At 41.8% G+C, this 12,996-nt stretch overlaps 1 protein-coding gene and 1 non-coding gene across 2 annotated transcripts; one reads left to right on the plus strand and one right to left on the minus strand.

Moving 5' to 3' along the window:
* Positions 1 to 55: 55 nt before the first annotated feature.
* On the minus strand, positions 56 to 11,657 carry LOC129558943 (protocadherin alpha-10-like). The gene is made up of 3 exons (XM_055430353.2): positions 9,276 to 11,657; positions 132 to 971; positions 56 to 76 (listed from the first exon to the last, which is right to left on the minus strand). Exons 1-3 carry the CDS (start codon positions 11,655 to 11,657, stop codon positions 56 to 58), a joined length of 3,243 nt encoding a protein of 1,080 aa, XP_055286328.2.
* An 895-nt stretch (positions 11,658 to 12,552) lies between these two features.
* LOC129559702 (U6 spliceosomal RNA) lies at positions 12,553 to 12,659 on the plus strand. The gene has a single exon (XR_008686631.1). It is a non-coding gene; the product is annotated as a U6 spliceosomal RNA (small nuclear RNA).
* The last annotated feature ends 337 nt before the right edge of the window (positions 12,660 to 12,996 follow it).

Here is a 12,996-nt window from a genome sequence, read left to right on the forward strand (position 1 = left end):
TGTACTTCAATTTCATAAAACTTATTTTCTTCATAGTCTAAAGTTCCATTGACCTTCACTTCTCCGTTATTTTCATCTAGTGTAAATAAAGGTTTTCCATTGGGCTTGATTGACATTAAGGAGTATGTTACCTCCCCATTGACTCCTTCATCTTGATCTGTGGCATTTAATTGTATCACCAGCGTTTCTTTAGCTGCGTTTTCCATCAGTCTCACCTTGTATTCCGATTGTTCAAATTCCGGATCATTGTCGTTAATATCCAAGATGCGGATGAAGAGTTGAACAGTGCCAGTGAGCTCCGGTTTCCCTCCATCTGCAGCCGTAAGTAGTAAATTAAATTCCGGAGTTTTCTCTCTGTCTAGAGACTTCTTTAACGTAAGTGACAGTTTTTTAGTCGGCTTACTATTTATTGGTAATTCTAAAGAAAAGTACTCATTTTTACTTAGTCTGTAGGTCAACTGAGCATTTTCTCCTATATCCGCATCAGAAGCTCCCTCTAGAGGAAAACGAGAGTCAGGTTGTTTCGATTCAGAAATGAGCAGCTTTTGTTCACTGAGAGAGAACACAGGCGGGTTGTCGTTTATGTCCTTCACCTCCACCTCCACATGGAACACCTGCAGCGGTCGGTCCACGATCACCTCCAGGTGGATGCTGCACTCCGCGCTCCGCCCGCACAGCTCCTCCCGGTCGATCCGAGAATTCACAAACAAAATGCCGTTCTGCAGATTTACCTCCAAAAGATCCCCGCGGCCTTTGGACGCCACCCGGAACAGGCGGGTTACCAGCTCCGCCAGCTCCAGTCCCAGGTCCTGGGCGATGCGGCCCACGAAGGTGCCGTGTTTGGCTTCTTCAGGGATGGAGTAGTGGACCTGGCCGCTCCCTGCCTCCCAAGCTGCGAGGAGCAGAAGCGACAGCAACAGTCGCCCATTGCCCAATCCACTTCTTTGAGCCGCGGACATCTCATATACTGACTTCCAAAATACGATAGTTTACACTTACAGTACCATAGACTCCAGTTCCGGGTTAAATATCTTGCTGAATCTTTGAGAAGTTTCAAAGGATCCTTTAACGGTAGCATCCGGGATGACGGAGTCTTTAAATGGGGAGTTTCTGGCAGCTCAGACTAACCCCTGAATCAACTACTTCCTCCAAGTAAAGAGCGACACCTTGTGCCTGAAATTGTGAGTATTGTACCCTACATCCAACACCACAGAATTTTACTTGAAGAGAAAAAAATAAGTTCACGCGTTTCAAGCTAGTTTATCCCCCAAATCGTATTTCCAAAGTGCTTATTTGTGGAACATTCAGATTTTAAGTCATATTGAAATTTATGGTATATGGAAAATGGCGTTTTTTTCTTGATTAACGTCAAACTGAAATGTTTGTTCCTATGTTTGATTTAGAGTGCTTTTACTTATTTACATGTATACACACACCGAGAGAGAGAGAGATCAATTCTATAGGTAGCCTTATGAAAAAAGAGTCAAACATTTCCTCATATAAAAATCGTTTTACTTCTAGTCTCCCTTGTTACTTCAGCTGCTAGGAAACTTAAAGACAAAGTTGAAGCTTTAATAACAATTCTTTAGTCTTTAAGCCTACTGACTGTATTTTTATCTATGTGCACTATGTGTACTTGCTTTCTATTTATATTTTTCTTTAGTTCTAATTCTTTATTGTTATTTACATTTAATTGTGTTCCTGTTACAAGAAACTTTATATACAGTAAAGAGAAACAAGAAAAACAAAAATATATTTCAAATTTGGTGATTTAAGACATGAAATTCATAAGAGAAAAGTCTATTAATGTAAATGAAATTTATATTTGGCATATATGATTTCTCATGTAAGCTGCATTGCTAACAATATAATAACAGGTATCAAAATGATTACTTTGTTACTTTATGTAATGGTGTCAATATATGAAAGACTACTTCTTTCATACTGAACTTTTTTACCATTCAATGAAATAAAAATCACCATGAAAACTTTTGTGCCATATTGGTATCTCCACTCAACAACACTGGCTTTTATATATTTATCAAGATATACTCATGAAAATAGCTGACCTATTTCTTCTTTTAAAAACTTCTGGGTTTGAGATTGTAAGTTTATCCAAAATAAGGGAAATTATCTTTAAACACTTTGCCTCTAGGTGCCTAATATTGTGCTAAAGAAAACAGAAAAAATCGATTTAACCAAAAACTAAATGACCTTAGTGTTAATGGAAATTCAATTTCATAAAATATCAACTAGAAAATTGGAACTGATGTGAATTTTCACAGCCTGAAGTTGTAATTTAGTTACATGTCCTTTATTGTTTCATATTACTTTGGGATTTGAGGAAGGAAAAAAGGGTACAGTGAAAGCTGAGAGAAGAAAGTGATTCAGGATAAATATCACTCTAGCTTGAGTATTTTGTTGTACAGGTTTGATGGTTCATATCCAATCTAAAAATATTACAGTAAAAAATTGATAGTATATTTATTTTTATGTTAATATTTTCTTTTATCTTGAATACACACATATGTTCTATTGCTAATTTCAAATCTTGTTTCATTTATTTCAAGTTTGTTCTTTTCCCAACATTATTATTCTGCTAGAACTGTCTTTAGAGTAAATTTAAAATTCCTTTTAAAAAACTAACAAAACAGACTGATGACCATTTGTGACACTGAATTCTGCTATGCATCTATTAATAGAAAACAACCAGTCAAATAGGCCTATTTTCAAAGTGTACCATTAGGCTAGAGAACAGTAGATCTAACTTGATATTTGAAGCCTGTCAGATTTAGTAGAAGAAAGAAGCAACAGACTTCCAACCACTTCCCCAAGGAAACTTGGGATTGAGATGTTACATGCAATGTGAAATTTTTAAAGATAGAGAAATAAATATGAGAAAGTTTACCTGAGAGATTATATTACCTGTCTAAATTCAAACCAGATGTTACACAAGTATATTTATTAAGTGACATTGGAAGAACACCAAGTCATAAAAGAGTTGGATATATTGTATGAACCAATGTCACATCTCTTGCATTTTGGCTGTGATACTTCAGATTCCATAATCTCAAATAGCTCCTATAGAATAGATTATTGTATCTTTGAACTCATCTTTGGGGATGGGCCTGAGCTCTGGTAATAGGCTGGTGCCAAGAAATCGCATCTATATAGTTAACATTGATTTTGTAGGATTGACTGAAAAGACTAAGGAACTTTGACCCTGACCTTTTCAAAATCAATATGGTTAGTCTTAAATTCCAGCTGTGTGTCCTGCTAGTCAAGTATGTTCTGCTAGTCCTCATCATCCACTAATATTCCATAACAGATCTAGTACTAATTTATTGAAAACATAGAACCAAAAATAAATCTTGAAGCCACTCTTGGAAACCAGTAGGTTTTTCAAAATTAATGGGTTAGAAGTACCATTCAGCATTGTATCTACAAAACTAAAGAATACAAGCAGTGATGTTCACTCTGTGCTATCATGACTCATTGAAATATACAGTTATTTGATCACAGATTATTTGTTCAATTGGCACAATTGCTCAAGCAACAGTAAGACTGAAAAAGAAAGACCCACACATGTTCAAAGATTTTTATGGGAAATATACACCTTTACTGAAGTATACAATTTTGGAAACACTTACTGATCCTTCACTGGTATTCAGGATGCAAGAAATAATCATATTACCACTTACATGTGTCAAAACATAATTATTATTAGTGTAAAAAGGATAAGTTCATGTATAGTGAATAGTAGTGAATAGTGACGTCGCTCAGTCGTGTCCGACTCTTTGCAACCCCACGGACTGTAGCCTACCAGACTCCTCTGTCCGTGGGATTCTCCAGGCAAGAGTACTGGAGTGGGATGCCGTTTCCTTCTCCAGGAGATCTTCCCAACCCAGGTATCGAACCCGGGTCTCCCGCATTGGAGGCAAACACTTTACCATCTGAGCCACAAGGGAAGCTCAATATCTATATAATTTGGGGATGGTGTTCTGCAAGACTGTAGGAGAGCACAGTCTTCTGCTTTTCCTTATATATTTAATTATTTTGCTTATTTATATCACTTCCAAACAAGTGATCAACAGTACTTATTGGACCACCCTTAATTGTTAATAATGTAAATCTCCTATCTCAATATGGCATTGACTATAGCTGTGAAAGCAAGAGAATTCCATAAAAACATCTATTTCTGCTTCACTGACTATGCCAAAGCCTTTGACTGTGTGGATCACAATAAACTGTGGAAAATTCTGAAAGAGATGGGCATACCAGACCACCTGACCTGCCTCTTGAGAAACGCGTATGCAAGTCAGGAAGCAACAGTTAGAACTGCACATGGAACAACAGACTGGTTCCAAATAGGAAAAGGAGTACGTCAAGGTTGTATATTGTCACCCTGCTTATTTAACTTATATACAGAGTACATCATGAGGAACACTGGGCTGGAAGAAGCACAAGCTGGAATCAAGATTGCCGGGAGAAATATCAATAACCTCAGATATGCAGAAGACACCACCCTTATGGCAGAAAGTGAAGAGGAATTCAAAAGCCTCTTGATGAAAGTGAAAGAGGAGAGTGAAAAGGTTGGCTTGAAGCTCAACATTCAGAAAACTAAGATCATGGTATGTGGTCCAATCACTTCATGGGAAATAGATGGGGAAACAGTGGGAACAGTGTCAGACTTTATTTTGGGGGGCTCCAAAATCACTGCAGATGCTGATTGCAGCCATGAAATTAAAAGACGCTTACTCCTTGGAAGGAAAGTTATGACCAACCTAGATAGTATATTAAAAAGCAGAGACATTACTTTGCCAACAAAGGTCCGTCTAGTCAAGGCTATGGTTTTTCCCGTGGTCACGTATGGATGTGAGAGTTGGACTGTGAAGAAAGCTGATCACCGAATAATTGATGCTTTTGAACTGTGGTGTTGGAGAAGACTCTTGAGAGTCCCTTGGACTGCAAGGAGATCCAACCAGTCCATTCTAAAGGAGATCAATCCTTGGTGTTCATTGGAAGGACTGATGCTGAAGCTGAAACTCCAATACTTTGGCCACCTCATGCGACGAGTTGACTCACTGGAAAAGACTCTGATGCTGGGAGTGATTGGGGACGGGAGGAGACGGGGATGACAGAGAATGAGATGGCTGGATGGCATCACTGACTCGATGGACATGAGTTTGAGTGAACTCCGGGAGTTGGTGATGGACAGGGAGGCCTGGCGTGCTGTGATTCACGGGGTCGCAAAGAGTCAGACACGACTGACCGACTGAACTGAACTGATGGCTGTGAAAAGAAGAGAAACAAAAAGCAAAGGAGAAAAGGAAAGATATAAGCATCTAAATGCAGAGTTCCAAAGAATAGCAAGGAGAGATAAGAAAGCCTTTCTCAGCAATCAGTGCAAAGAAATAGAGGAAAACAACAGAATAGGAAAGACTAGAGATCTCTTCAAGAAAATTAGAGATACCAAGGGAACATTCCATGCAAAGATGGGCTCGATAAAGGACAGAAATGGTATGGACCTAACAGAAGCAGAAGAGATTAAGAAGAGGTGGCAAGAATATACAGAAGAACTATAATAAAAAGATCTTCCCGACCCAGATAACCACAATGGTGTGAACACTCACCTAGAACCAGACAGCTTGGAATGTGAAGTCAAATGGGCCTTAGAAAGCATCACTACGAACAAAGCTAGTGGAGGTGATGGAATTCCAGTTGAGCTACTTCAAATCCTGAAAGGTGATGCTGTGAAAGTGCTGCACTCAACATGCCAGCAAATTTGGAAAACTCAGCAGTGGCCACAGGGCTGAAAAAGATCAGTTTTCATTCCAATCCCAAAGAAAGGCAATGGCAAAGAATGCTCAAACTACCGCACAATTGCACTCATCTCACACACTAGTAAAGTAATGCTCAAAATTATCCAAGCCAGGCTGCAGCAATATGTGAACCGTGAACTTCCAGATGTTCAAGCTTGTTTTAGCAAAGGCAGAGGAACCAGAGATCAAATTGCCAACATCCGCTGGATTATGGAGAAAGCAAGAGAGCGCCAGAAAAACATCTGTTTCTGCTTTATTGACTATACCAAAGCCTTTGACTGTGTGAATCACAATAAACTGTGGAACATTCTGAAAGAGATGGGAATACCAGACCACCTCACCTGCCTCTTGAAAAACCTGTATGCAGGTCAGGAAGCAACAGTTAGAACTGGACATGGAACAACAGATTGGTTCCAAATAGGAAAAGGAGTACGTCAAGGTTGTATATTGTCACCCTGCTTATTTAACTTATATGCAGAGTCCATCATGAGAAACGCTGGGCTGTAAGAAGCACAAGCTGGAATCAAGATCGCCAGGAGAAATATCAATAACCTCAGATATGCAGAAGACACCACCCTTATGGCAGAAAGTGAAGAGGAACTCAAAAGCCTCTTGATGAAAGTGAAAGAGGAGAGTGAAAAGGTTGGCTTAAAGCTCAACATTCAGAAAACAAAGATCACGGCATCTGGTTCCATCACTTCATGGGAAATAGATGGAGATACAGTGGAAACAGTGTCAGACTTTATTTTGGGGGGCTCCAAAATCACTGTGGATGCTAATTGCAGCCATGAAATTAAAAGACGCTTACTCCTTGAAAGGAAAGTTATGACTAACCTAGATAGCATATTAAAAAGCAGAGATATTACTTTGCCAACAAAGGTCCGTCTAGTCAAGGCTATGGTTTTTCCCATGGTCATGTATGGATGTGAGAGTTGGACTGTGAAGAAAGCTGATCACCGAATAATTGATGCTTTTGAACTGTGGTGTTGGAGAAGACTCTTGAGAGTCCCTTGGACTGCAAGGAAATCCAACCAGTCCATTCTGAAAGAGATCAATCCTGGGTGTTCACTGGAAGGACTGATGCTAAAGCTGAAACTCCAATACTTTGGCCACCTCATGCGATGAGCTGACTCACTGGAAAAGAGTCTGATGCTGGGAGGGATTGGGGGCAGGAGAGAAGGGGACAACAGAGAATGAGATGGCTGGATGGCATCACCGACTCAATGGACATGAGTTTGAGTGAATTCCGGGACTTGGTGATGGACAGGGAGGCCTGGCGTGCTGTGATTCATGGGGTCGCAAAGAGTCAGACACAACCGAGTGACTGAACTGAACTGAACTGACTGACTGAAGACAAATGATAATGATGACCATGAACATTCTGAGGAAAGAATCACTTAGCAACATAAAAAAACAAATCCTAAATCCTATCTCAGTTATGGTATTGTACAAAGTTAATCATGAAGATAATCATGGAGGTTTTTTCCTAAGTAAAACAGAAAGGAGAATTAACATGTATACAGCTTGTGCTTGATTTTTCTAGCCAGAACTATGGTTGGATAGCATCACCAATTCAATGGACATGAGTTTAAGCAGACTCTGGGAGACTGTGAAGGATAGGGAAGCCTGGTGTGCTGATGCCCATGGGGTTGCGAAGAGTTAGACACAACTGAGCAACTGAACATTAGATGAAAGATTTACTCTAAAAAGTTGTACAGTTAATAAAAGAATGGCTCTTAAATCTAAGAGACATGTGTTTGAATATCATCTCCATCATATATTAACTGGATGGCAGTGGCAAGACAGACAAGCATCTCACCATCTCTAATCTTTAGAACTTGGATAGTTGAATGTACTTTACAAGTTGTGATACGATTTAAACAAAATTATTATTTAAGACCTCTATATGATATCTTACAAATAGAAATATCTCAAATAGTGGTGGTTGATTATAGTTAGTGACCAATGTTGTATCCTTGACTCTTGTAGTCTGTAGCTATGGATGAAGAAGATTTCAGTGCCATAAACCAAGATATGACTTTTCCTTTTCTGAAGATTTCCTAATGTTCATCTTTATGGAAATCATCCTACTTTCTGGGTAGAAAATAGCTATCTCAGAATTTCTATTAACTTTACCCTATCTATAATGTGGTTCTCCACCTACATGTAAATATATCATGTATAATTTATTTCTCCATACCATACAATTAAAGAATCTCTAGTTTGCACAATTGAGGCAAAAAGAACAAAATCAACTGCCACATTATTTGATTCATACCCTTACAGCTCTAATTTCAAGTTCTCTGTGACCTCTTTAGGGAAAACCATTCAAACGAATATAGCATTGGAGCAAAAAGAAATTTGTATCAAATGTATCTAAAGTACACAATGTTTAAAAAATTTTAAGTACACAATGTTAAATTTTGAAATGATGTCAACAGCACCATTGTCAAGTGGAAGTGCCTTTATAGATATTCCGTGGTTATTAGGCTTAAGTTATTTAAAGCAATGTTATTTTGAAGTCCAAGCACCTTGGTGAACATGGACAGAAGTATCACAGTTCTGCGTATATGAGAAGACATTTTTGAAACTCAAAGAACAAAGGAGTATGAATTTTCCCACAGCCTCATTATAGGTACCATGAATGCAAGAAATAGAAGTATAATCAATGCTCAAATAAATCTTCCAAATAAAAATCAGCAAATTAATATGGAGGAGAGGAGCAAGCCACTGGGCAATTAGCAAACCCATCATTATATTAGAAAAAAATTTGGTTTGTATATCTCAGCATCTGAAGACTATGATGAAAAGGAGTTTAAATCATGAAGGGATTAAAGGCAAAAAACTAAAGTCATACCCAAAAGAAAGGCTAAAATTCTACCTACTTTATGAAAGAAGCATGCTATTGATTATAAAGAAATGAAATTATTAACAGCCCATGCCTGACAGTAATACACAAACTCATAGAAAGGTAAGAATTCTAACACATTTAAACTCAAATTAACCAAATTATGGAACTATGTATTATTATGGAAAATTTGAAGGCACAAACATGAGTGGAGGGCACACAAATAATATAGAATTTAAAAAATTAATAGGAAGAATGAACTTGCTTCAAAATTGAGAAGTAGAATATTTGAGCCTCATCCACATGCTCCATTTCCATCAGTGATACTTTCCTTTTTGGCTGACTTAGCCTTGCTTATTTACAGGAAGCTGTGACAGTCTACTTCATTATTACTATTATTTCCAACAACTAAATAATATTCTCAAGTGTGTTTAAGAAGATTGTGGTGAAAAGAAATAAAAATGACTGGACTTCCATTGTGCTTTAGAATAAATTATCACAAGAAAAAGACAACAAATATTTCAAGCAATGGACTTAATTTGTTGGTGAACTACTATGTGATTGACATTAATAGGCATGATGCATCCCAGAATTACTGTACTTACATTCTCGCAAAACTCCCGTTGGTCTCCAATATCTCCAGAATTCAAACCTGGGGGAACACTAGGACTGAAGACCATGAGGTCGGTCTTGGGTGGCCCCTCCTCAGAGCACACCCTCTGCCGCCTCTCCTGAGAGTAAGACCAGCTCCCCACCGCGCTGGAGCACACCAGCCTGGGCTTCACCGGCCCGCACGCGCCCTCGCTGGGCGGCGCCGAGCACCGCAGCGCCGTGTACAGCAGCAGCGTGAGCACCAACAGGCTGGACACCGCGCAGATGGCGATGATCAGGTACACGTTCACATCCACGAACGCCGTCTCTGCGCCAGCTGCACCAGACAACACCCGCGAAGAAGCCTTGGGCGCCTGGCCGCTGTCCTCCAGCGACAGCAGCACGGTGGCCGTGGCCGTCAGCGCCGGCTCGCCGTGGTCCTTCACCAGCACCAGCAGGCGCTGGCGCGGCGCGTCCGCCTCGTCCAGGGCGCGCGTCGTGCTGATCTCGCCGGTGTACAGCCCCACGCGGAACGGGCTGCGCGCGCCGCCCGCCGCCGGCTGCAGCTCGTACGACAGCCACGCGTTGTAGCCCGAGTCCGCGTCCACCGCGCGCACCTTCGCCACCACGTGGCCCGCGCCCACGGACCTCGACACCACCTGGCTCACCGCGCTCGGTCCTCCGCCCGGCCCGGGCGGCAGCAGCGCAGGCGCATTGTCGTTCTCGTCCAGCACGAACACCTGCAGCGTCACGTTGCTGCCCAGGGGCGGCACGCCCGCGTCGCGCGCGCTCACCTGGAACTGCAACAGCTCCAGCTCCTCGTGGTCCAGCGGCTGCAGCGCGTACACCTTGCCGCTCTCCGCGTGCACCGACACGTAGCTCGACAGCGCGCGCTCGCCCACCCGCCGCTCCACCAGCGAGTAGGACACCAGCGCGTTCTCCTGCGCGTCCGCGTCCCGCGCCGACACGGTGAAGATGTGGCAGCCGGGCGGGTTGTTCTCCTTCACGAACACCGTGTACTCGTGCTGCGCGAACGCGGGCGCGTTGTCGTTCACGTCGGCCACCTCCACGGACACGCTGGCCGAGGTGGATAAGGAAGGCGAGCCCCCGTCCTTCGCGATCAGTGCTAGAGCATATTCTGACACTTTCTCTCTGTCCAGGGAACTGTCCAGCACTAGCGAATAGTAATTCTTGAAGGTGGACACAAGTTTGAAGGGGACACGGGGTGTTAGTGAGCAGGTCACCTGGGCATTGCTACCTATGTCACGGTCGGTTACGCTGATTAGAGTGATGACAGTCCCTAGTGGAGCATCCTCTGGAATAGAAAGCAACAGTGATGTCACTAGTAATTCGGGAGCATTATCATTGACGTCCAAGACTTCTATCAAGACTGTGCAGTGACCAAACATTGGAGGATTTCCCTTGTCAACTGCTTCTATTTGAAGTTTCCATAGTTTAGTTTCTTCGAAATCTATTTTTCCATTTACTCTTATTTCTCCGCTGTTTGAATCTATGCGAAAAGAGGCTTCTGTATTAGTGGAAACATCAGTTGCAAAGGAATAAAGAATGTGGCCGTTTGAACCCTCGTCCAAATCTGAGGCGTTAAGTCTAATAATCAGTGTGCCATTTCTTGCATTTTCCAGTAATTTTATACGATGAAGTGCTTTGTCAAAAACTGGGGCGTTGTCATTTGCATCCAGCACTGTGATGTTTATCTTTACAGTGCCTGTCAGTTCAGGTTTGCCCCCATCCGTTGCTTTGAGCACCAAGAGAAGCTCTGAAGCGACTTCTCTGTCTAAACGTTTTTTTAGTACTAGTTCGAGCGGTTTTACCTGTTCATCGTTGCTCGGTACTTCCAGAGAGAAATACTCGTTGGGGGTCAGTCTGTAAGTCAACAGAGCGTTCTCCCCGATATCTGCGTCGGAGGCGCCCTCTAGTGAAAAATGAGACTCAAGGGCCCTAGCTTCGGAAATAAAGAGATTTCTGTGTGTCGCTGGGAACACAGGAGAATTGTCGTTAATGTCCTTCACTTCCACCTCCACATGGAACACCTGCAGCGGTCGGTCCACGATCACCTCCAGGTGGATGCTGCACTCCGCGCTCCGCCCGCACAGCTCCTCCCGGTCGATCCGAGAATTCACAAACAAAATACCATTCTGCAGATTTACCTCCAGAAGGTCCCCGCGGCCTTTGGATGCCACCCGGAACAGGCGGGGCACCAGCTCCGCCAGCTCCAGCCCGAGGTCCTGGGCGATGCGGCCCACAAAGGTGCCGTGTTTGGCCTCCTCGGAGACTGAGTAGTGGACATGGTTGCTCCCAGTCTCCCAGGCTGCGAGAAGCAAAAGTGAGAGCAGGAAGCGCCGGGCTCTCCGGCCACCAGATCCTGAAGCTACCATCGCTCCTGGTTAGTAAATCATATTTCCTGAGTAGAAATATGTAGTCCTTTCGAAATCTTTGAGTCTTAGTCCTGATATCCCAACTAATCTTAACAATGTGGGTGTGTGTATAGTCTTTAAAGCACCGGAACAGTGACGGGTCTTTCTGTTCCGGGAATAATCTTTACTTTTTTTCGTTAAAACAGTCCTCTTCTTGGAGAACAACGACATCCTGTGGGTCAAAGTGGAAGTGCGTTTGACGTTCATACTATTTCTTTCACTTACTTGGCTTCTTTCGTGATGCTTTCTTATTAATCTGTTTTTGTAAGCCTTTCTTTCATTCCTTGTGTGTGACCACTAACTCTTTAAAGGTGGTTTGATTTTAGAAGTTAGAATGCCAAGAAGAGTTCTGTTTTTGATATAGACGTCTAAAAGAACATACTACTGCACTATTATGTATATGAACATGAAAAAAATCCATATTTGTAAGTTACTAGTGATACGGTTTTTTACAGACTCAGAACTTGATAATTTTGAATGGCCTCTTACTAAGTTTATTTAATTGCTAACACTATAATTTTCTACTGCTTAAACCTTGTTGCTGCTGCTGCTGCTAAGTCACTTCAGTCGTGTCTGACTCTGTGTGACCCCATAGACGGAAGCCCACCAGGTTTCCCCGTCCCTGAGATTCTCCAGGCAAGAACACTAGAGTGGGTTGCCATTTCCTTCTCCAATGTGTGAAAGTGAAAGTGAAGTCTCTCAGTCGTGTCCGACCCTTAGCGACCCCACGGACTGCAGCCTACCAGGCTCCTCCATCCATGGGATTTTCTAGGCAAGAGTACTGGAGTGGCTTTCCATTGCCTTCTCCGCTGCTTAAACCTTATACTGTGTTAAATTACTCTAAACATTTAGTCCAGTGCTGGCTTCGGCAGCACATATACTAAAATTGGAACGATACAGAGAAGATTAGCATGGCCCCTGCGCAAGGATGACACGCAAATTCATGAAGCGTTCCATATTTTTTTCTTTTTGCAGCCTGAGGCAGTTGTAAAATAACTTAATGTAGCTTTTTACAACTGTGTATTCTATAGTATTTTTCATCTGGTGAAATTTTAACTGTTAATGTTTTTGGCATTGTGCTTTGTACCATTTATTAAATAAAAATTTAAAAATAATAAAAAAATAAACATTTAGTCCAGTTGTGTACAAGATAACTCAAAATGCCAACTCTCTGTTACCTTCTCAACATGATGATGTTTTGAATCAATGCTAATATGCAAGCTTCTTCTAAGTTGTCCAGAAACTTATTTGCTCTGATGTTAATGAATTTACCAAATACTGACTCCTGGAAATATGAAAC

The sequence above is a fragment of the Moschus berezovskii genome, chromosome 8 (genome assembly GCF_049115385.1).
Source record: "Moschus berezovskii isolate FMDL1 chromosome 8, NW_MosBer_1.0, whole genome shotgun sequence".
In the NCBI taxonomy this organism is placed as follows: domain Eukaryota; kingdom Metazoa; phylum Chordata; class Mammalia; order Artiodactyla; family Moschidae; genus Moschus; species Moschus berezovskii.